A 25708-nucleotide genomic window follows, 5' to 3' on the forward strand; every position below is an offset into this window, starting at 1 on the left:
CAGACTGCTGAAATCCACCACTGAAAGAAATTCCACAACTGAGCCAAGCCCTGACTGATAGGGTATGTCTGAACTCTTCATCCCACTGACGGAAGGCAGCAGTTGGAATAGGTCTGGTTTGCCTTGTATCAACCAGTCCATCCAGTATATTCTGAACAATTACTGAAGCCAGTGTTTATAGCGGTTGTACCAGCCGTGGAAGTACCAAGCAAAAGGACATAATTTAAAGAGGAATGGTTTTGAGAGATCAGGCATTTCTTAAAGCCTAATTAGTTGTAATTCTCTTCCTGCTGCTACAACAGGAAAGAACAAAGGTAGGGCTATTAAAAAAACATTATAGTCCTGATCTCCATACAATGCCTAAAATCTGAAGAACTGCGAATAAATACAGTCTGAGATAAATGTGGCAGACATGAAAAGCTGCTTCCTGCTGAGGCAAAGCTTGGCTGATGTCTACCGTATTGCTCACCTGGGCACTACCCAATGTTATTTTATTTTCAGGAACTGAAAACAAAATGGGCAAGATCTTTTCTTTTTCACGACAAGAACAGCAGCTTACCAGCACAGCTGATACACAGAGCACAAATATATAAGGATAAGCACCTGAAGATCTTATTTACGTTAATAGTCACTGTTACTCACTGGTTGAAATTTAGTCTTCATTTTTGTCAGTTAGGAACAATAGGGAGTGATATGTGTGCAATAAAAGGTGCGTGAATAACATGACCTAATGCGTTCTCCTCTATTTCTGCCCTTCTTGATTCACGAAAGTATCAAGGCAAATGGGTAACAACATTCCTATTTTCAGCCTGATTTAGGTGTATACTGAAAGTTTATCATAGTTTTAAATGATATATTGAGTAGAGATGGAACTATTCACATGTTTAAGATTTAGCTTATTTTGAACACTTTCTTGAAGTGGGACCCAAATCTGAAGCTTCAATTTGGGTAACACATGGCTTGTTGTCCCCTTCATAGTTACAAGACTGAGCCCTGCATTTCTGTTTATAAAGAAAATGTAATGTTTCCAGTAAATTAGTGACTAATGGAGCTCCTTAGAGACACTATGTCCTGGACATCAGAGCCGTCAGGATGCAATAGCGCATCACAGAACTACATGTATGAAGGGTTCAACAAATGACAGAACTTTTGGATTAGATTGGATTTTGGCTTATATTGAATCGTTTTTAAAAACAGGCATAGACATAACATCCTCTTTTTTTCTTTAGAGCTTGTGCCAAAAAAAATAGTAAGTTTGCAAATGGATATTAAGCAATGCCAGATATTTTCTGGGTTTGTTTTAACAAATTAACCCTTAGTGTTCTTTCCTGATGTCCAAATAATTGTATTAGAAACAGATGTTCTACCAAAATTGACATGATCTGAAGATACTACACTCATTTATTAACATACTGTTTAATATTCACTACAACCTGTTTTAAAGAACAACAATGTGTTAACATTTAAGCCAGGAGGGATTTCTGCATGCTATATAGTACTTGATGCAGCTTGCTTATGCAACAGTCTGACAGATACAATTAATCTCATAAAAACGACCAGAATACAGCATAACAGCATATTATGTTTAAATAATATAACACATCTTCCCCTTAAAAATCAGAACTTAATTAAATCACTTAACTTCAGGATGCAGAGAAAAGCTTTAAAAGAAGAAAGTTCATTCTAAGGGACAGTTATGTGAAAAAACGGTATATTTTATAGAGAAAGAGGAATAGGATAATCTCCAAATGGGAGTGAAGTTAGAAATACCTCCAACAAATGCATCTCCAGCCCCATTGGTATCCACGATTTCACTCTGATCACTCACCAACACAGGGAAAGTAGTTACTTCATTTTCTATAACGGAAAGAGAGAATAAAACATCAGTTACTTGCAAATATGACTTAGAGAAGCAAAACAGTGAAATTAAAACAACTGAAAACTGGTGTTCTTACCGTTAGCACAATAATTTGGGTAAAATCAGATTCGGTTTATAATACCAATTTGCACTGCAGTATTAACAGCATAGGGGTATGGAAATAAATTTGATCAAGCTATTTCTTGTGGACTGTTTCATTAATTACTTTCAGATTCCCATCTTTATCTCCTAATAGTAGGGATATAAGAAAAGAACTAAATCAGGAGGAACAATATAAAACATGTGGGCATATGGAAAAGACTAAGAAAAGCCCATCCTGCCAGAACCAGTGCTTCCTACTAGTTGCAGAGAGGTGATGTAGCCTCCGGAATAGCCTGTCCAAGCCTCCAAAAGCTCCATAGAAATGGCTGCATTGCAAAAACCAAAATACATGTGAAAGTAAAACAGTAAAATGTAGAGGTAGTGTATATCCGGGTGCTCTCAAATTACATCTTTTTAGAAAACACACACATGTAAGAAACCTTGCAACTGTCCATCTGAGTGGATTTGGTTTCAAGAATTCAATTTTATTCTTTCTTGCCATTTGTTTTTTAAAAAGTATTTCCATCTCTGCAGCTCCCTGCCCTCTACTGGCACTCGTTAAACCTATTGCAATAGGTGGATACTCAGCATCCTCACCTCAATTCACTGCCACACCACAGTTCAACATAATTACACCACTTAGGTATGATAACTTTAGAGTTCGAGGGTTATAAATTTAATATACGCCACTAATTAATCAGCTATGGCTTTCCAGGTGGTAATGTCATAATGACGTGATAAAAATATAATTACCACCTTGTCACAATACCTTGTTAAAGTGTAAATTACCCCTGTAACAGAGCCAATGGAAGTTCTGCCTCTGGTAGTCAGTATGCATTAAACTGTCTCAGAGCAAACAGATTGTCCTTTGGAAGACAGCAGGAATTAAAGAAAGGGGAGGGGGAAGAAAAGCCTGTCAACCAGTGAAAATGAAAACCATCAGAGCTGTCCTCCTCTAATGTTTTGTAAAAACCATAGAAATAAAGCAGGAAACAGATCCTCCAGCAGCTAAAAGCTGGAGATGGGTAGCTTCCTCACTGTCCAGCAACACAGCAGAGCATAAAAATCGCTCTCACACCGATGCATACAGTAGCAAACAAGGAAACGTAGTTTGGGAAGCACATAAAGAATTCACAGTCTCAAATCAGGCAAGTCTGTGTGTGCTGCAGAGGTACCAGAAGGATCCCGGTTTCTGTGAAATGCAGTGTATCAGCTCTACTGCTCCTCACCATCTGCTACAAGCGAACCAGGCAGATATAATGATGCTGCCTCCAGAGGGAACTGTTGGCTGGCCCACCAGGAGGGGAGGGGAGAGAGCATTAGCAACAGCCATCCATGAGAGGCAAAGGAAAAAGGGTAATGAAAAACATAAACGAAATATTCCAATTAAAGAACACCCTACTCTCTAGCCTGTTAAGAAATCTATTTAGAAACCAACTTTGATGCTGTGTTGTACTCCTAAGATAGTCTTCAAGAGTAATGATTTTTAGTAATTTTAACAAGATTCATTTGAATTGGAAATCAAGAAAGTGAGGTCTTATAATAAACTCTGCCAGAGGAGTAGAGTGTATTCATTCATTTCATAAGAAATATATGATATATATGATCTGCTCTAGACAACACTAAAACGATGAACAAAGTGATAAATCCGTGGAAGACACATTGTAATAAGGTAAACTGCCTGGGCACACACAGATGTTCTACATTAAATACACAGTAGACACTTGCATATGCATACAAATGTATGTGTTTGGGCACAGAGAGTGAATAATGCACAGGCATTGTATTTGGAATGCTGTAAATGGGGCTTGGCATCAAACAAGACTCTTTATTGAATCTAACTTCCACAGATGAAAGTTTGCATCGTCATCTTTCTCCTTTCTTTTCTCCTCTCTATTAATTCCTTCCCTCCACTCCTTCTAGCACATTCAGGTAAGTATTGCACTGAGCTCTTATTCTGCTGTAGACATAATTGCAAAGAACTGAATTAGTCTGAAAAGCCAAAACACATCAGTGACTTCTGTTGATGTGAAAGCCATCATATTTTTCTGGCCTCTGTTTGCCATCTCCTTTTTCTATAATGTTTCACGCTTTCAAGAGAGGCAACAAACTCATATTTTGAAATACTGAAGTTTCAGAAGTAGCTGACATGGCTTCAGAGAACAGTACATTACAAAGATATCTACAAACACTGCACACATCCAATGAAGTAAACTATCTTTCTTTAACCTTATGAGAACTTCTGCTAGCATAGGGTCTACTAAACTCAAAAATAGTTAACATAGTGAAAGATAGAACAAAATAATACTGAGGTTTCTTCTTTGCTTCACAAATAACAAAGGTACTGAAAACTAAGGCTGCCATCAGTTTACCTTGCAACGTCTGTGTAACAGGACAACGATACCTAACAGCTCTCACTGATCTGTGTCTTGCAACTGCTAGGCACAACAGGGTGAATGAAGATGAAGCACAGGTTGCCATTCTGAATATCCTTGCTTTTGTGACTTTAGTGTTAGTTTAAGTTCATTTTCATATGTGATCTAATATTGCTTTTGTGACTTTAGTGTTAGTTTAAGTTCATTTTCATATGTGATCTAATATTTTATACAACTCTCAAATCCATCACAGTGAAGAGAGAGAGACACCTTGGGTGAGTGCACCGGTCATCAGTGGCCTTGTATCTCTAAGTCAGTTCTGATTTAATTTATCATTCCGAGAGCTTACGAAATAAAGAGTAATTACATAAGTGTTTTGAAATCCAAGTGCTGCTCCCCTGGGCATAGAATCCAGTGTTCTATTTTTAAGCAGCAAATATCTTCTGTGGTAAACACACTCAGATACAACACATTCCAGTTTGGCATCATTTGCTGGAATTGAGAAATGAGAGTGCAAACTGCAAAAAAAAATAAAACCTTAGATTCAGCTCCCTCAATGGTCACCATGAAGGAGCTCAACTGCCTTAGAATGATATTGGAAGAATCGATCATGAACGTACTGATTTCATAGGTCGAAGACACTACCCACTACCCACTGATAAGGAATCGGCTCGTTGGTAAATGTTGTCATTGGAAATTTGTTGCATTATGCACCTGAAGATGTGAAATCTATTTTCCTCGGGCAAAAATATTCACTAGTATATCATATCTAGCTTTAGCTATTTTCATAAGTAAGAGTCTGGAGAGGTAACAGTTGGGGAACAATATTAACTGAACATACACTGCTCCTCCCATTCCAGCTGAACACAAACCTTGTTCACGATGTTAACTGCAACAATCGAACTCTGATCATAGCTGCAAATATTCCAGGTCTGTTTTTAAAACAAATTAGAATCACAGACTACACATCTACTCTTAGTACAGTAATAAACACCAGCAAGCAATCATTACATCCAATTAGGCTGAGTACTTTCTTTAACTGGGTCATTTACCAGTCTCTCTTGCTCTTAAAAGTAGATTAAATGTGTAAACTTACATTTAATTACCTGTAACAGAACACTTATGGGCAACATGTTAGAGCGCCCTTAATTTTGTATGAAAATAAAATAAAAGGAAGAAGGGAGTCCTAAAATATACACAAAAATGACTAGCTACTTCCTCAAATAAGCTTTTGATCCGTGGGCTGACAGTGGTAGTACAGATGCTTACAAGATGGAGACAAATTCATTTTTCTTTTGTAAGCTTCAACTTATAAAAAAAAAGGAACAACTGTGAAACAGAATGCTGTCCCATCTCCTTCCCACCCCCATCCTCTCTCATTTTCTTTAGATCAGGGGCCAAAAACAGATAAAAAGAAAGGAGGGGGCGGGGGGAGGGAAGGACAGGAAGAACTTAACAGAACATAGAAACCTAAGCTCAAAACCTATAAATGTCTCTGGACAGCTATAAGGTAAGAAGTAATGAGAAAAGTATTTGGAACAAACCCATGTCAGTCTGGCTGATTCTGAGCTGTTACCTCTCTGCAGAAGGGGAAATCAGAAGCCTGACGGCTCTAAGCCTCTGCACCTTCTTCAGCACATTAATGAATCTTTTAAAATCAGCAGTATGGTAACATTTTCTCCTGTTTTACTTAAAGTGGGAACTACTGCTGTTGCTGCGTTTCACAAAGAGATACCACACCTGATATGTAAATCAAATAGATGCTGCAATTTTCCCACCTCTATCAGCACAGCACTGCCCACAGCTGCAAGGCAGCATGAGCTGGGGTGCTGGGCACTGAGTGCCCAGTTAGAAATCCTTACAACTTCCAGTGGTGATGTATTTCAAATCTGGCTGTGTTGATTCAACCTGTCACTTCAAGGCAACAGACCGAGATCCTGCATTTTCAGGCTGGGACCTTCAGATAGCTGTACAGTATGAGCACTACAGCCCCCCGGCACTCTCTGTGTGCATGTTAAGTTTGCCCTGCTTTGCATGCCAGCAGCTCCCTCTCCTCCATCTATTTCTGTGCATTGTTCTGCCTCTGAAGGGCTTGTCAGAAAAATAAGGAATTTATTTGTGTAAGTCAATGGAGTTAAATAGTATAACAAGCAAGACGTAAGTCAGCCACATGCTTTCAGATTTTCTAATCAAATATTGTAATAATTCACAACAAATGATGCCATATTCTAACAAATTCAATATGTAGCCAAGAAAACTTTATTACAGCAAATAGTGAAGAAGCTAAGCCTTTATAGGTATAATGAACAATGTTAGTCAAAAAAAGTCATAGAGCAGTCATTGTCTATAATGCATTTATATGCCTATGGTATGATAAAATTAATACAAATATGAATTGATTTCCATAATATAATGCCCAAATAGAGCAATTAGGCTACAATTCTTGCAACTCGCTAGGCAAAAGTAAGTATACATAGTTACATTGGCCAGGATGCAAAAAACTGTCCCTCAAAGGCAACTTATTTGCAGTAGAAACAGAGAAGGAATATAATGCCGAAGGTTTTGGAGGTTCCATGGCTCTACTAGCAATCATATAGGAGTATCTAGGGGAAACAACAGTGTGCAGACCCCATTTCCGCTCTCTCAGAGGAGGTAAAGTTAACCCAAGATATTCATTGAGACTTGTCTTGCTTTTATATCTCTGCCCAGACACATGCATCGCTCCATTATCTAGCCAACAGTATTTTTATTCAGAAGCCATATTTGTGGCATTTATGTGTGATCCGTAGGATTAGAGTTAATAGGGAAATAAGGTTCCTCCAGAGGAACTCATACACATTAGCTATTAGAAATGACGTAAAATTAAAGAATATTCTTGCACTCATTTCACAGCCACTGCACCTAAGTGTGCCTCGGTCTGCCCTCCTGGCAGTTCGACGCCACTCCTCTGAAACAACTTGTGATTTACTCCAGCATACGATCCGACCCAGAATTCTCTGCCTGGTTACAACTGTTAAAGAAGTAACAGCATAACTAATGACTCACTACTAGTTTTTACAGGCCCAAATGTGTTTTGTTTACTTTATGGAAGGTGTGGGAGCCACTCAGCCTTATTAATTGTCTGTACAATCACTGCCAATGACAGGAGCTCAAGCTCTGCTTTATTTCTCACACGGGATAACTCTTTGTTTGTGCAAGTAAACAAAACACTATGGCTGTGTGCAAAAGATGGGGAAACGAGTGGAGGTCAACAGAAAACACCGCAGTTTTGTTTCACATGGGTGCTAATATTAAATAAATAAATAAATGCATACTTACATATATGGAAAAACTTCCCTAAAGAACAAGCCGCTGAATTTTTCTGGCATGTGTCACAATGTTTAAAGTTTAGAATGGCAATGAACTCTGTTGAGGAAGCCTTTCCGAGCACACATGAGCATTGCCATTTGCCCGCTGGGCACAGATTTCAGAGTGAGCTGAAATTGCGCCCACTGAGCTGCCAGAAAACGCGCTCCTCTGGCTCAGCGGCTGTTGGGGACATAAGGTAGGGCTCAGAGCTGAAGCACTTCCTGGGATCTCTGCACCAGGAGAGGGGGCGAAGACTCAGGAAAGGCAAAGAGAATGAAGATGTAGGCACCGAAATGAAGAAAACGTTCGCCATATAAAACACTCAGGTCAAAATAAGTCCTGAAGAAAGAAGAGATGGGTTACAATAAATGAAATGAGGTGAACTCCCCAGTAAAGTACAGCGTGGCACAAAAGCACGCTGGCCTTGGATACCACCAAACACAGAGCTGTGTTCCTGCCCTGCAAGTCCTACATGATTTGGTTTGATCTCATAATTCTTCAGCATTAAAAGTAAGAAAACCAAACCAACCGCAACCCCAAATACTACTTTTTGAGCCATATATGGCAATCAGAACACAAACAAATCTATGTTTCTATCCATTAGCAGGAAACTCAGGAAATGCAAATGACGGCTGGAATTTCAAATTTCAATGTCTAACTCGAGGAATACATCACATATGTACTCCCAAGTTACACGACCCGTGTTCTAGCTTACAGGAGCTCTTAAACCTTCTGAAACTTGTCTGCTTGGGCTGTGCAAAAATGAAGTATTCTTTCAGTTAGGAAAGCAGACCATGCACTGCACTTACTGTTTGCCCTGACCCACGCACTACCAAGAATGCACAATGACTGTGCTCCATTCCATGCCATTCTAGAGGTAGATGTGAAACCACTGCACAGCTGGACCATCAAAACACCCCCGTGGGAGAATTTTCATACAAATACTGATCTATTATCTGGTCAAAGCTATCTCAACTCAAAAGCTTATCAGGGCATTGGCTAAAACAAAAAGGAGAAAAACACATTATAATCTGGTTTTGAGCAAGACAACTGCTGCATTATGCCTTACATTACTTACACATTAAGCATATTGCCCTAATGCGGCAAACACACCTGTCAAAACTTGCAAGCTTTCTTAGCAATACCTCAGTTTCACAGTGGTGAACACAGAAATCACATCATTTAAATAAATGCCATGTTACATGACAGCTTTGTTTATGCTACATGATAATCTGAGAAGCACGGGTCGTCAGTGGAGGCAGAAATGGGCCCAAGGCATTTCTCTTTTACTTGAGCATCAGTAAGACTGAAAAGAGAAGGAGTGAGCATTAGGTCACCACAGAGCAGTTCTGAAGGAGCTTTTTCTTCTGGGTGAATTTATATTTAGTTTCATAAATAGAATCAGTCCATCAAAGTGAAAGAGAGTCTTCCTTAGAAACATTACTATAAATAAGTTAATGTATAAACATATTTCTCTCTCTCTCTCTTTTTTTTTTTTTAATGAACTAAATGCTAGCTGGACATTGCTGAGGGAGATATGTCACAGAAATTTTAGAAGCTTAAATTGCTTTTAAATACTCAAATAACACGTAGAAATTCTAATTTTTCAGCCTGTTAACTCAGAGCTCAGATCTAGATTTTTTTCCAAGTTTTTTTTTTCTTTTTCTTCTCATGCTGTAATTCTAAATTCTCTATTGCCTTTAATTAAGATCTCCCTAGGCTACTTACTTATTTTTGAAGAATGGAACTTGCTTACTAAATGAATTTTGTCAGACTTTGCAGGGTTTACTTCCATTATGAGATGCCACTGCAGTGTAGGCTGAGATTTGTTCTAATCTCAATGGGAGAATATGCTGCTCCTAAAAACACCACCAAAAAACAGAGCAACACCACTGACTTTAATGGAAGTCATGCAATTCTAGAAAAGGAATATGGTCCCAAATGAAGGAGTCATTTCCCCCTAAATCAGCTGCAGACCACCTCCTCACTAGCTGGATGCCCCTACACTCTGCATGTGCAGGCTGCAGCCAGAGGAGTGGTGCTGTCCTCTTGCGGTGCCCACCTCCTGCCATGCCCTGCCCAACCTCCCACTCTGTGGCCAGCCCTAACCTGACCCTGAAGAACTGAACCTCATTTGTCTTCATCTTCAAATTCTAACATTTTAATTTCTGTACTTACTTCCTAGGCCATTGGATGTCACAGCTCCAAGTGCTCTCATCTAGCTCAGCACAGTGGCTGCCCAGGAGCCGACATGCACTTGCAGTATGAACGTCTAACATGCTATGCTTTGTTTCACTAAGCATCTGCTTTGAGTGAGCACACAAAGATCACTTTATAATTTCTGTGTTCTACTTTTCCAATCAACCTTGATTTTTTTCAAATGTTTAATCTGTCAAGATGAGCAGGAGACTCAAAAATGATTTTTAGGTTTTTCATATTTATTTTTAGCCAAATACAAAAATGACACTGCAAAAGGCAGATACCTATACCCCATCACGTGCCAGAGGTTGAAAGAAAATTGTATTAGCGCTTTACTAACTCCGGTGTTAACTGCTCTCAGATGAATTCTCATATTTTTGTTGTAATTCACAGTGTGCAATAGGCAGTACAATCTAATTCACCACAATTGCATAATTTTGGGCCAACTTGCTATTGATAAATAATGCATGTATTAGGTTATTAAATTTTTTACAATTAAGTGACTAAGAAAGCTGTTTATTGCCTTCCGTTATGCCCTCTGTTAATAAGATCGTTGTTGCAGATGTTCATGTATGCTGCATTGATGTTTAATGGTGCATGATGCTCTAGGTGGTTCCCATAACCTTGCTTTGTCTACTATGAGCTGACTCAATTGATATGATAATAGAGAAAAGAGGTCTGAAACAAGCTGGGCTGTACTGGCACAATTTGCATAACCTTTAAATTTGCCATCACTTGGTAGCCAACTGCTCCTCAAATTCTTACTCGGTTGTCAGCACCGACAATATATATACTGTACAAACAGCATTCCGCAATTGGATGGGTAAGGAGGAAGGAGAGGGCAAGCACACCTTATTGCACTTTTATATTCTATCAGGAAATGTACTTATCAAATTTAGAAAGCCAACTATTTGGAATAGAGTTCTGCAGTTTCATTCATGATCAATTGCTGTTAGCCACAAAGCACGGCCTGGCATCTTTTCAGGTTCCCAGTGCAATATCACAGTGTCAGATTATAAGGGATATAAATATTTGGTTCCATGGACCCCTCTCTGATTTAGTTTTGACTGCAGGAATCAGGATGGATTACAAGGGGCCAGGTGGGCCCAGGGTAGCAGAGCACAGCAAATAAAATCACGGGGAGTCACCTCCCAAACTCCAAATCCGGTTTCTGACAAGTGCCTGTATCCTTAAAGAAATGTTATTATTAAGTCATTTGGTAGGTAAAGCCCAAACCTAATAATATAAAAATCATTCAAGTTTGCTATATTTACTAAATCTGCTGTCTGCATGTACTTTAAGTCAGGTCTGCTTATTTTACTGGCTTTTTGTACTCATAATAGACAAAACAAGGTGGATGTAAGCTTGAGCCTGCTTTGATTCAAATAGGATCAACTACATAAAATTTATTTTTGTGGTATTGAAGGCTTATGTCTGAACTGCCACTTCATAACCCATGTTACGCTCAGCTGTGTCAAGGCCAGGTCACTGGTATATGAGTAACATTTTACTTTTCAGATATGGGGATTTAAACCATTCCCACTTCGCTTTACCTACGAAACTTACTGTGGAAATCATTGAGCCAAACTGATCATAAAGCCTCACAATTCCACGTTCATACAATTAACCATTTTGAAGAATTCCAATGTACTCACGCTCTTCCTGGCTCCAGTGTTAGCTCTGAACGTTTTGTTGCCTTGCACAAATTGTACCCTAAATCCCCAAAGGCAGGTGAAGCAGGACTCCATGAACCCTCCCCTTTGTTCACTTTTTCCACTAGCCAGCATCTCCGCTCTCTCTCTCCTGGAGATAAGAATTTGCCTTCTACTCAGCCACTTATTTACCACAACTTCTATTGCCTGAGACTGAATGCTACAGCAGAGAAACTTCTAATCAAATGGTCAGTTCCTACAGTTAATTTCCTTCCAGGGTCACCATACGTACCCATATTTTACTTTCCTTACGCTCTATGCAATTATTTTATAGTGACTATTTGAGCTGGTGAAGATTAGAGGCTTGAAAACATAAGTTCCATCATTTAAGGCAAAAGCATGCCATAGATAGCTACAATTTAAACTTTTCTACAATGTTCATTCAACTGTAATCACAAGATGGGAAATAAAATCTCTAAATTAAAGATGATAGGCTATCAGAGTCTGTAGGGCACCTTCCGAGTGGAGATTCTGCTGTTGAAACTCCTCTGTGATGATTTGCTATGAAGTGAACTGCTGCCTAACAAAAAAATAAAGGCAAAAACTGCCAAAACAATAGAAAAAAAGATCTTCTACAGAAGATATTCTGTCTAGCTGCCAGCGGTCAAAGGGCCCAGTTTTTTATGCACCTCGTTTGTAACAGACAGCAAAGAAGACACCTTAAGGTAAAATGTGTTATAAAATCTCTCAGCATACATACAGTTCTTTTTTGTATAACCTCTAGGTAGACTACGAAAATTGAATCAAGAGAATGCAGACAAGGTACAACACACAAAAAGGCACATGGATCTGTATAAACCATTTATATTCATGAGCGTTTTAAGTTCTTCATGGCCATAATCAATACCCAATGAAGTTAATGAGATCTTTCCATTGATTTCAGAAGACAGCAGGCTGAGCCCCAGAGACAATAGTATCATATTCCCTGCAAGCACACCAGCTGATAACACATACTTTGATAAGTTACAAGCTTCCCATTTGGATTTTCAGCAGAAGATAGGCTATCTCATTTCAAACTCATGTTGCAAAATGAGCAGTTTAATGTCATAAAACTCAAAATGGAGCATTTAATAACTTTAATTGAGGAGCAGTCAAGGCCATAGTAGTTATCTGTGATGTTATGGCCAATATGAGATCCATAAATAAGACAACTGTTATTGTTATTTGTTTATAAAGGAAATGAAAATAGCCTTAATGCGTAGTCCTCCCAAAAGGTTGAGGTTTTGTTTTCTTTATAATCCCTACAAAGCAGTGCTTCGAACTCTTATGTCTCCTAACACATCTAAGCCCATCCACTAGATTTAATCACTGATAAGTAGAGTTATAAGTTCAAACTGGCCTTGACCTTGGGCAGTATGACATTATCTGAAAACCATTAATGGTCTGAAACTGAAGGAAAGGCTCATTAATAAAAGCAAAACTGTACAAAGGTAAAAAAAAAAAAAAAAAAAAGGAAAAGAAAAAGAAAAAGAAAAAAAGGAAGTTTTATTAAAAGTATTGATCACGACCTAGGGCACTATAGACATTGATCTTCCCACATTTCCACAGGAAAAAAAAAAAAAAAAGTTAAGCCAACAAATTATTGATCTATTATGAAACCCGCTGAACAAGGTATACATTTAATTTCTTAGCATGAGAAAAATAATCACATCAAATCAGAGTAAGGAGAAAAGATATTTCTTAAGAACTACAGACAGTTGAATGTATGGCAAAAAAAACTTACTTTTTGACCGATTACATAAAATAGCCACTCTATTAGTATGATTTTAACCCAAGCATCAGGAGGGGAGAAGCCTACGCACTGCAACCCTTTAAACCACAGGTTTCAGATTTCAGTTCATGAAACCATATGCTTTAAAGGAGAAATGGGTAGCATACGACACAGGATATTGCAGCAACACAGAACGTGTGCACAGAAAGGCAAAATTCCGTACCTGAAACAAAGTTGAACTTGAAAAGTTTATAGAATGATTATTCTACCTGAAAGGTGATACTACAGCTCTAAACTTTCTTAACATTGTAGCTGCAAAAACAGTGGCTGAAAAGAAGTCATCAGAACTTCATACTTGGCGCACAGTGAGGTGTAATTTTCAGAAAATAGGGGGTAACCTCTGCAAAATTGTATCCATAACATGTCCACCAAGACGCATAAACTCGGTTTGGAAGGCTGTCATTAGTTCCAGTGCGTCCTATGTGCTGAATGACTGATTCTGCAGTCTCACCATTCTTTTAGCATAATCTTATGATACAATTGTTGGTTTTCAAAATGTAAGACGCCAAAAAGACCATTTATTTTTTGATAATATACTCATAGATTTGTCTCTTTATTCTTTGCTCTTTGATTAGCAGACATAACTCTACAATATTACCAGCTGATGCTGAAGTAACTTTCCTTCCAGCCTGGGAACTACAGTCTTTGTTGCCAGATGGAAGTTAAAAATAAAACATGACTTGGAGTAAGGCTCCACAGTAATTGAACCCAGTACGGTTTGCAGGTACCGTAGTGTCCTCCTGCCTTGTTTCCTACTGCAGTTCCTGAGCTCCGTGTACCCATGCTGGCACCAGTGTTCACTAGCACCCACGTAAATCCTATTGTGATGTTAACTGTGCCTGCCTGCTACAGACAACATCTCCAGGCTATGTGTAGTGCTACCCAGAAGAGCTCTTCAGTATCCTGTACACCATCTTCTTGGGATACATTTAAACTCATTTACGGTAGTAAAACCAAAAGTCGAGTGTGAAGGATTGCAGAAGCATCCCATACTATTGGGCTATAAAATCATTTGTCAATCTTTATTAAAATGGTATACTTGTGAAGAAAAAAATCCACCTTGAAATACACAGTGATGGGCTCTAAACCACCTATTACCATTCTATAAAGAAAAAGAAGTTACAACATGAAAATGGCAACCAGAAGAGCAAATAAAATGTGAGGAATGAAGAACAAAGGAGAGAAAAAAATCACATATCTGTGTAAACTTCTCAGTCATGTCGAACATCCTAGTGGCCCCTTCATAATGGGCATAGCAGAACTGAGAAAAGATGTATGGAAGGGTAGCAAGGGTGTCACAATTACAGACAAGCAAACAAAATAGGAAGAGAGCCTGGAAGAAAAGACTGGTGAAGGAGAAACAAGCAAGAGTTCTACAGAGTTTGTTGCATTTGAAATGGTTACTGACTGCCCACTGCAATATAAGAAGAGGAATATAGCCAGTAATGCTCTTAAGTAGCTGAATCCAAAGAGTTTCTACAAGCGTCCACTACTACATATGCAGACACTAGGTTAGATGGACCTTTGGACTGACTCAGTCCTGCTCCCCTTTTCCACTCCACATTGCCTCCCCAGCACCACATAAATTCCTGTTATACAACCAGTGAAGCAGCGTATTAACAGTTACATCTCCACAAATTCCTTTTAGACTTACGGTACAAAAATTGACTTCCTAGGTCTACATATCTGTATTTGAGAAACAAATACAAAAAATCTTCTGTGTAAGAGGAAATATCAACAAGTCCTAAGGTGTGGGATAGGGATCTGTATTTATTGCCAGCAAACACATATTTTTCATAGCTGAGAGAGGTAACTTTTCATTGGAATGCCAGAATGTAAATTCATTGTAGCACCTGAAATTCAGGCTACATTTAATGAAAGGTAAAGTTTTGCCTTGAAAACTCCTTATTGCTAGAGATTATACAAGAAATGGGAACTTCCTGACTTTACTCTTAACTGCCAGGCCAAAGTGATGTGTTATTAGGTTAGACTGAAAAAAAGATAGTCTATTCTTTAAATTAATAGGAAATTACTGAAAACACACACGGAAATTACTTACATATACAAATTTACTTATTTATTATATGCCTATGGGTATACAGGTATATGCATTCTTTGAGATGCAAGTATTGACCTTTAATTCCAGTTAAGATACAGGTGTCCCGGAACAGAGGTTTTAATAATTTGTTTCAGCTGACTAATAAAATGCTCAGATCTCCTCTCCCACACAGCATGAAATCATGAGTGGTCTCAGTTACAAAAGGTATTACTAGCTTTGCTATTCATTAATCCCTATCAACAAAGGTTCATTATTAATTTAGGTTTTGTGCCTCCGAAGTCACAACTAAACTAAAAATAATTCTATTGGGCTTTCTGGCTTCTTTGTTGTGCCACTAGCAGACCAAAATTTCCTTTTTTCCTAAATCCATTTTTAGTACATAAATTTTACTTTGCATTTGTGAATATGACAGGACAGGGAATAGTGAAGCTATGAAATCATGTGAAAAAGAGAATGCACTGTAATATAACCCAACTGCACGTCCAAGACGTGACTTTCTGTTTGTGCAAACACACAGGAAGGCTCTCTGATAAAAAGAGCTAGTCAAGATTTTTCCTGTCTGGAAGGCTGAGAATGAAAGCTAGGAGACCTAAGGGAAAAGTACTTGTTCTTGCTTCTTACAGGCAAACAAACAATACAGAGTAATTTACAGAAAGAGGAGCTGCAAACAGGCCCACCATAAAATGTCAGCAGTGTCAATAGTAATAAATACTTCTTTGTTTTATAGATAAGCTTACAAGGTAACATGGTGGTCTATGATTGCAGCACAACCTGACAAAGAACACCTACTGACCTCTGTTTAGACTGTTATATGCTAAACATCAGTTTAAAAACTCTCCTTTTAAAATATTTAACATATCCTTACAACAAGAGGTTTCCTCATTCATCAATACAGACTCTCCATTCTTCTGCTGCTACACTCATTTAGATCAGGTTTTGGTTTTATGCAAATGGATAGAAACTCTTAATTTGTGAATGTATGTGCATATATTACTTTGAGAATGGCTATACTGGGTTACAGCAGCATTCATGTAGCTCAACACCCTATGTCAGATAACAGGTAGAGAAAAATACCTAATGTTTAGATGTAGACCTAATGTCTAACATCAAAAGCTTGGTAGTGGGCTCTAAAATTTGGTAACACTGCAAGCTTTGTTGCCCCATATTAATTTGGCCATATAGCATATGTTGTGTAATTTAAGGAAATGATTAAATAACATGTAGTAATAACAAGTAGAAGTTCCCCAAACTACTTCAGTGTATACTTTGTGTTAGGTGCATTTCAGGATTATTAAGGGAGACCCTTCTCATTCTACCACATTGTACTTCAAAGCCAATACATTTCCTGAAACATTCTCACGCCATCCATCGACAAACTGAAGAAGATGTAAGCAGTGTCATTAATTCAGTAAACCATAACTCAGGTGGTTTTAATGCTCAAATCCTTAAAAATTCATTTATTTACTAGTGACATTTTCTAACAAAGGAGACTATGACAAATGTGCCCTTAACAGAGGTGGTCTTGCAAACACTGGGGGGGGGAAAAGAATGGAACATTCTATGTTCAGGCCTGAACATGCCAGATTTCATCATTCGTAACTTGAAAAATGCTGAAGTGATTTTCTTTACATTTGGACTGTTTTTCTTTCCTCTATTAAAGCTATAAAACAAGCTAAGTTTAAAGTTTGTAGCTTTAGCTGTTTTTGAATTATGCAAATATTTCAATATGAAATTGTTTCTCCACTGCCAAACTGATTTTGCTCAGACTTTCCAAAGATTTCCCTTTGGGCCAAGACCAGTCACAACATATATCTGACTTAAAGTAATTTGTTTAAAAATGTTATGAGCAACTCTGTAAAAAAAGATAGTTTTCAGAGCATTTGATTCTGACAAATGATACAGCACACAAATAGATGTGACATACAGGTTGTTGTCAGAGTTTGTGATTTTTAGTGTGTTTATGAAAAGCCCCAGCTGCTGAAATCAGGAGATTGGATATGTTCATCAACCCTACCCCACTTTCCTTGCCTATACATTTTCTGTGGTTACAGAAGAAAGTGTTGAAACATGAAATGAATGTATCCCACAAACTCAGGAACCTGGAGTCAAATTCAGAATGGATGGACCCAGGTTGTGGTAGTGGGACCAGAGTCTGATAGCCAAGCAACTCCCTTTATGGCCAAAAAGCATCCACACAAGGCATTAACCACTGCTGTTCCTCAAATAAACTTTCCTAGGTAAGCAAGTTCGTTCATCCTATTTTCTAGTTACTGGTATCTTTCCCAAACCATAGTCCTCTGTACTGCAAGGTTTCATCAGAGGTGCACCCCTCAGGTTACCATTTTTTCAAGAGAGTTTTGTTGAAATTCAGCCACTTTGGGGACTGATGTTAGAGGCAGTTACAGCATTTGTGTCATTTGGTACTTCTTACGGTCACTAAGAAGCTCCAATGCCTTCAAATTCTTCAGTAAAAAGATAAAATTTGATGTCAGAGGAAAATGTACCCAAATGACACGAACAGGAGAACTTTAGGCAATGATCACATGCTCTGAGAAGCCTTGTTAGAAGCTCACAGTTAATTTAGTCAACATTTCATCTACCACAGTGTCTGTGTGCCAATCCCAAACACTCCTTTCCTTCCCTATAAAACATACTGATCACATTCAGCTTGAATATGAGATTGCCTTTTTCTTGCAATTATTCCTACTGACAGAGAACAGGAAGGAAGGGGAGAGGAAAGGAGCCTTGGGGCTGGAGTACTGTGACGGAGGAGATAAGAATAGACAGCAGAAAGACCCAACGTGCTCCATGATAGAGACATTTTTCCTCTGAAAACACAAATAATTCAGACAGATTAGGAATTTGGACTGACAAACGGGAAAGGCTTGGACTGGGATGGCTGATACAGTTACTTCCCATCATTTTCATGATCTGCTCCAGTTGTGTGGGCCTCTACGTTGCTTGTCAATCAGTGCCTGAGCAGCCACATTTCATGGTCTCTTATACGTGAGCCACCAATGGTTTTGGTGGGCATTAAAGCAATGTCGGGTGAACAGCAGCAATTCACAGACTGATTCAACATCCTTGTAGTAGGGCTGGGACAGATCCCTTTAGCTATCTCAATCTATCAAATTCTATTCTCTGAACTTTTTGGTCAATCTTTCTTTTCTTCTGGTTACAATCTGCACCCTCCTGCTCTATGCTCTACTCCTCAATTACTTACTGATACTTCTGTTCTCTGGGAACCTGCAACAATCCTTTTTGTCTATCTCATTTCCTCTCCTTCCAACCAAAGCTGTACTGAAAGTGGATCTCCTCATTATTTCCATTCTCTGGTTCCCCACTCAACTTGTGTATAACCCACCAAAGAGGTGCACTCCTACTCTTGTAATCCAGTCCTTCTCAGCTTAGCCCCACAGCAGCCTTGTCCAGGACAATAGGCAGAGGCTGTATTTAACTGAGGAAATAGATGTCTGGTAGGGATGCTCTTACAGCTACAATGCTGTCTTTCTCACTGTGTAATGCCTGGGCTGAGACGGGCAAGACCTGAGAGGTGGCTGCCCATGTCTCTTCATAGAGCAGTCCAGTCCAAGGTACCCGCTTCTACTCCTAGGGCTACAGTGAAGGCAGACTCTCTACATTGCTGCCAGAGAGCTTTCTACAGGGAAAACAGAAAAGGAGGGGAGAAAAAAAAAAAAGGAAAAAAAAAAAAGGTAGAAAAAACACAAAGTCCAAATTCTACTCTTACACCTTAAAGCTCCAGCTTCATCCAGATGTCATAAACTGCAAACACTGGAACACGGGGTCTACTCAACAACTGATGAAGGATGGTTAATGGCAGCAGTGGAAGGAAAGAAAGAAACAGAAGAATCCTCTGCCTGAATACTGATCTCCCTCTAGTTAAGTCACTACTGACAGAAATGTCTTTCAACTAATAAACACCCTGGAACCACGTTCTTATTATTACTATTGATTTGGATGAAGTACAAAGCAGAACGTCCAGTAAGTTTAAATACATAGCTCACCTACTACTTAGCAAATCCTTGTTCAATCTAGGCACAAGGCACAAACTCTAAGAACACAGATTTTCCTCAGAAAGGCAGGATAAACAACCATACAAAGCTTGCTTTTTCAAAAACTTACTCTTATCCTGTGTGTTAGAAAGGGGAAATGAATTTTATACTGGCAACTACTCTGAAATACAGGAAGTATTTCAAAGATCACTTAGAAACATTTTACACTTTCCACTGCAGGTTTCAAAGCACAACTAGACCTAATTGGTGCTGAATTGAACGTTAAAAGTATTTCATGCCATTGTATGGTATCATCATATGCTAAATTAAGGGACACATTTTCCTCCCTTCATTATTATTTTAATGTGAAGAGGTGGGAAAAAGATGATCCTTACCAAAGGATGGAAAAAGGGGGAAAACAATAACAAATTGGTATCTCTTTTGAGAATTGCCCCACAGGCCAAACATTTTTATGTTCTTAATCATTATTAAATGACTTAACATGACACACAGAGCCTGGCGAATGATTGCATCCTGACATGAGAACGAATTACAAATGAAATGAAAGATCAAGCTGTATTAAAGGACTGCCTCTGGGAAATGAAAATCTTTAATTCTCTTTTATTATTGACATTTATTTGGCTGCCATGAATAACAACACAGCAAAGAGATTCAGCTATGCTTGTGCACCAAATAGCTTATCCCACGGCTCAAAACTGCCTTAACATTTATCATGTTTGCTTTTGTAGCTGACACCATTGCATACACTCCCTATCCATCTTGCATTTATCATGCATATAAAGTGCATTCTCTAATTTAAGTTCATTTAATAGCAAACAAACAGCTAAGATTAGCAAGTGTCAGTCCTCAAATAAGCCCCCAGTTGTAAAAATATCAAAGAAGGGATTAATGGATTTGTTAACAACTCTAGTTTGAAGAATAAAATAAGTACACAGTGAAAATTAAATAAGAGCACAGGAGGGTTACATACATGATTTAGGTTTACTACCACTATTACTATCTCATGTATAAAAACATTTTTACACTGCTATTTTTCAGCCAACTGTACAATACTCCAGTGGAGTGCCTCCATATGGGCCATTCACATAATGCAGTAACATTCTGGAAGCAATGCTTTCATCATTATTCAGCGAGATACACATACACAACTCCCAGTGACTGCTTTCTATTTCCTTTAAATCAGTTTCTAGCTAACATAATACAGGAAGGAGCAAAGTATTGGAGAAATCACTCTAACTGCTTCTAAGAATGATCTATACACCAGTGACATACGTACTTAGTGCCTAGCCTTGCTGCCACAGGCTGAAGCAAGTTCTGATTTTGAGGCAAATATTGTATGAGTAAGCACTGGTCCCTCAGGTGAAAAGCTTCCTCAACTTCACTTGATTTCCAAAGGAGGAATTCAGCCTTGACTAATAACTTACCTTGTGCAGGAATGAATGACTACAATGGCTCACCACAGCACATGTTTTTAATAGCTTTATTTAGTCTAGAAGCATAGGTGGACAAAATTAAAGAGACTGTCAAAAGGTAGGCAGTCGTGTTTATAATGCTTAAATCTGTGTGTCGTACATCATCAATTTCGACAGCACAAACTACTTGTATCCTTGCTAGAACACCTTTTTCTCACATATTCCTTTGAGAATAGAAGAGCAGACAGCTGAGAAAAGCTTGAAGTGAGCTTTCTGCTCAAAGCAAAAAAGCCTGGAAATTCACTTAGTACTGGATTTCACTTCCTCCTTTTCACAAATGTTTAAATATACTATACTGTTGCACAGCTGTTCTCAGCAGGCATAGTGTGTTCTTGTTTGCAGCAAAGATGGCTACACAGATAAAATCTCAAGTCATAAAATCTGAGCAAAACCAACTGGATCAATATTTTAGATCTGTGTTATACAGAAGTACTTCACATGATCAGAACTAAATTCTCAGGCATTCCTGTGAAATACTAACTTCTCAAATTCAGAATCTTAAAACAATTAGAAGCATAACAGAGAAACACTAACATCAAAAGGCAAATGCTCTGCCTACCATTTAACAATTATAATAGTTAAAACCAGAATTCGTTGTTGCTTAACTAGAATATTTACTAAGAGACAACAAAGATATGAAAAATATACCTGTAGCCATTACAGTGTCTTCTTTCCCCTGGGTAAAGATAACAATTCGTTGCCTTTTAGTGTTCACCTTTGGCAGGGCTTGTGTCTTACGGGCTATCTCTTTAATGTCTTCAGTCTATTAATAGAGAGAAAGAAAATCTTGTAACCAGCATATTAGAGCAGTGAAAGATTGGAACTTCATTAGCAGATCAAAATATTTATTTTCTTATGGCTGGTATAAAATAGACTTCATTGTCAGTAGAGGAAGATTTCTAAATGGAAGAATACTTCATTCTCCTAAGGGTTTATGTAGTACTATGAGACCATTGTTTTTAATCTTGATAATGATAGTTCAGCTATTCCAATTGCTGCAAAACTGTAAAGCTAACAAAGGAATTATAGAGCATTTCCTAATGAGCAATTAGTGGGTTTGGGTTTTCTTTGCTGCTGACTGGATTCTAACCTTACCTACCATAAAATTAAAAATAAAATTTGCAAGAGAATACTTCAGAATAACTCTGAGCCCAATTTTCATTCAATCTACCTCTGATTTCAGAAGGATAACAAACACTGTTTCTTGAATTCCCTTACAGCAATTGATCCCAACATGTAAACCCACCGCATCCTGCAGCACCTTCGAAGGTGTGGAGCCCAGGTGGACATGCGGTGTGCTCATTAGCTCTCTGCATCACTGAGATGCAGGGAACGAAAAGGTGGGAGCCACTCAGTGGGGCAGAGAACATCCCATAATTTTCTGAGGTGCAGAAAAGCTGCATAAAATTCAAGAATCTTTGCTTTAAAGGGACTTTGTACACCGCAGCACATCTAGCTAGGAACTAAGAACTTAGCATAATGAACCAAACCAGAGATCCATCCAAAGCCTTTGGCAGCAACAAGTTTGAAACGTTTTACTTGATGCAAGAAACCCAACAACAGCACAGCTTGTCACTAGAACATCATCCTTCCTATTCTCATAGTTCAGTTGCCGTACGGTTTGAAACACAACCATTGCAACTTCTAATTTATTTAGTTTTCAATCTAATCTACGTATTCCTGTTATCAGTAGAAGCATTAAATCCATTTATAATGCTCTAAGGAAGATTTTGTTCTCAAATTTATCTCAAGCCAGCAAGTTCTACAGATTAAATTTGGTATATATAAACCTATTTCTTGCCATCACATATACATACATACATATATATATATTTAACAGGATGAAAGTAAGACAGATAATTCTCTGTGTTACCTATTGAGCTGCATTTCATTCCTATGTGTGTTAAATAACACCGCACAGTGTGTGCACTTATGTACATGCAACCACAGTGAAACACAGTAGACTTGGTGAGGGCCTAGCGTTGAATATAATATGAAAGCCTAACTATATTTTCAGCATTTTTTAGTGATCTGTTCATTATGAAACTCAACTCATTTTAACACAATTACATAATTAATAGAGTTCATTTATAAAGCTGTCCAGAGCGGTATCAAGTCATTTACCAGAGTTACAATTAATTTGTATAAATAAATTGATTTTATTCCTCCAAAATCAGCATATAGTGTTGTTTTTAAAACCAGGTACCGCATGTGCAGTTTTGACTGTGGCTGCTGATTTTCACAAGTGCACTTGTTTTTCATCAGTAGCTCAGTTAAGCAGTGTAAGAACTATAATCTACACACCACCCAGTTACTTGCTGCTTTTTAGCAATCTTGTTGATCACACCACTGACAGCACTTCACCTTTACCACGGCCAGAGAACAAGCTTGGGCTATGCACTTACCAATATCCCTTTAAGTGAGAATTATCCAGCTCTTTTGCAATAGTTCTAGCCTCTCTTTAATTTCTCTTCTCTCTGGTAGTCAGTAAGCCCATATTGATTAATACACAATTGTCAAATGCTATAATAATTTGTCCTTACTTACTGCTCTCTTTAAGTCTTTTTTGAATTCTCTCATACTTCTGATCTCCACGTACAGTTACTACATTAACGCATTTGTGTTATTTCATTCTTCCTCCTTCTTAGACTCTTATCATGAGCTTTCAAAAGGCAGCTCCTACTGCTGGAGAAGACCGAGGAACCTTGAACCCCTCAGCAGATGGAGAGCAAACAAAAGCCACCTTACCTCTAATTCTCAGAAAGCAAAAAGCCCCTTAAAAATGCCAGAGAAAATAATTGCAACGGCTGTTCTTTTCAAATGTCTTTTTAAGAGGAGATTTGTGAGTAGAGGGTATCAGCTGATGGCACAAGCTGTTGGATAGGGCATGAGTGGAGAATTACAGCCCTTCAACTTGGTAATTTGTAGGCTTCTGAAGGCTCACCTACATTCTGACCTACTTGAGGTCTTGACAATTAAGAAGTCCATGAAATAAAACTGCAATCTTGGATACCAAGAAAAACAGGAGAGAGGAGCTTAGTTTTTGCTAAGGAGGAAGCAGCTCCTAATGACCTTATTGAGCATGTTTACATTGGAGCAAAGCAGGCAAAGAAATCAAAGAGTTTGAAGACGTTTGTGCAATGTATTTACATGTACTTTAAATTTTAAGAGGAAAGTAAGGAAGCTATAATGGGAGTAAATGACAAGATCAAGAGATGATTCCTTCGGTTTAAGGAAGAACAAGGATGAATTTATATGAGGGAAAGAGGGCTCTAAGGAGAAATACTAGTGACGAATGATGGTAGAGGGTGAAATAGAGTAGACTGTAAAAGAAAGTAAAATGCATATGTGCTTTTAGGAAGAATTAAATACATAATAGGCATATAACAGTAGAAGAAAGGTATCTAGTGGAAAGAATTATTTTAAAAGGTAAGAATTTCGAAACAGGCTGGTTTGGAGACTTGTATCTGCTTACACAGACTTCTAAAGTAACTAAATACCATCTTCTAAGAGAATTACCTTGAGGCTTTTAGCCAAAATCACTTTCCATACTGAAATTTTTCAAAGGAAGAGAATAAAATAGCTTATATAGTGAAAGAGCTGGGACTTCAAGGGGAAGACTTTAACTTTTCCAGTATACATCTTTGCCTTATCACTGTGTTATATTTTGAATGTACAACTGTGACATTTTAGAGCAGGTGAATATTTACAACTTAGGACTGCAGCAGTACTGCGTCCCTCAATTTGCTGTCAGGCAAATGGTATGAAATGCTGTCATCTTCTATTTCTGCTCAGCGTATACATAATACTGTCAAAGAGTCAATACTGTCAAATGAATAATATTTACTTTGTATTGACTCAATACAACCTGCATCTACAGACACGGCCGGACAGTAGGTTTGTAGACTTGATGCCTCTCTAAGGTGCCACAAATTCACAGGATACTTGTGTGTATCTTAAAATACACACGAGTCAGATTCTGATGGTTGGGCAGGTCTGATCCTTGTCTCTGAACAGTCAAAAAAAAGCTGGGACCATCACAGCCATGAGCTGAACAAGCATAAATCCACTGAAAACTGTGGACCTGTGCAGTGGATCTCACTGTTTTTAAGACTGAAATTTGTCCCAGGGTATCAAAAGTCTTCAATTTGGTTCCCCAACCGATACATAATTTGTGGAAAAACATCATCTTTAACAGGAAAAATTATTTCCATGGCAGCTTAGATACATCTGCTCCTTTCATTTCATTTTACTTAATCCACATTTATAAGATGCACTTAGTCACATAAACTGTGGAATTAACTGCAAGACAGAAATGGAGATAGTATTAAGGAAAAAAAAAGGCACAACTGTTCTTCAACGACAAAGATTTCTGAGGAATTGATTTTTAATTATGTTTTTAAATAAAATAAAATAATTTCCATCTGTAATTCAGATTCATGTAACAGCAACTTCTCATTACTTTTATGGTAAATATCCTCTTGATCTTTGCTCTGTTCACTCCAATTCTTTATTTTACTTTCTCTATATAAATTACAGAATCCATTTTACAAGACTTTGAGACCTGCTGGAATTTTTTCTTTTAACCAAGGAAATTAACTGAAGCCATTTAAGTTTTTCCTAAGATACTTTCATAGCAAGGTGATTTTCTTTTCTTTTTTTTTTTTGCCTCCACAGCACAATGGGAAAACAACACAGTGGACATTTATCAAATCTTTGTCAGGAAACTTGACGTGAGAGTTGTTGCCAAGCAAGGGGGTAATAAGAGATAAGATCAT

The 25708-nt window shown here is 38.1% G+C and overlaps 1 protein-coding gene across 7 annotated transcripts in view; it reads right to left on the bottom strand.

Moving 5' to 3' along the window:
• Positions 1-25708, bottom strand: part of ADK (adenosine kinase) — a 279755-nt gene that overhangs the window by 23255 nt on the left and 230792 nt on the right. For all 7 annotated transcript variants that reach the window (XR_005860619.2, XR_005860620.2, XM_025151570.3 and 4 more), the window contains exons 9-10: positions 21579-21693; positions 1771-1857 (exon numbers count right to left, since the gene is read on the bottom strand). Coding sequence is in view for 5 of the 7 variants with exons in the window: in XM_025151570.3 (XP_025007338.1) it covers positions 1771-1857; positions 21579-21693 (202 nt within the window). In the remaining 2 variants the exon portion in view is untranslated. The remainder of the gene's footprint in view (positions 1-1770; positions 1858-21578; positions 21694-25708) is intronic.

Source organism: Gallus gallus, chromosome 6 (genome assembly GCF_016699485.2).
Source record: "Gallus gallus isolate bGalGal1 chromosome 6, bGalGal1.mat.broiler.GRCg7b, whole genome shotgun sequence".
Lineage (NCBI taxonomy): Eukaryota > Metazoa > Chordata > Aves > Galliformes > Phasianidae > Gallus > Gallus gallus.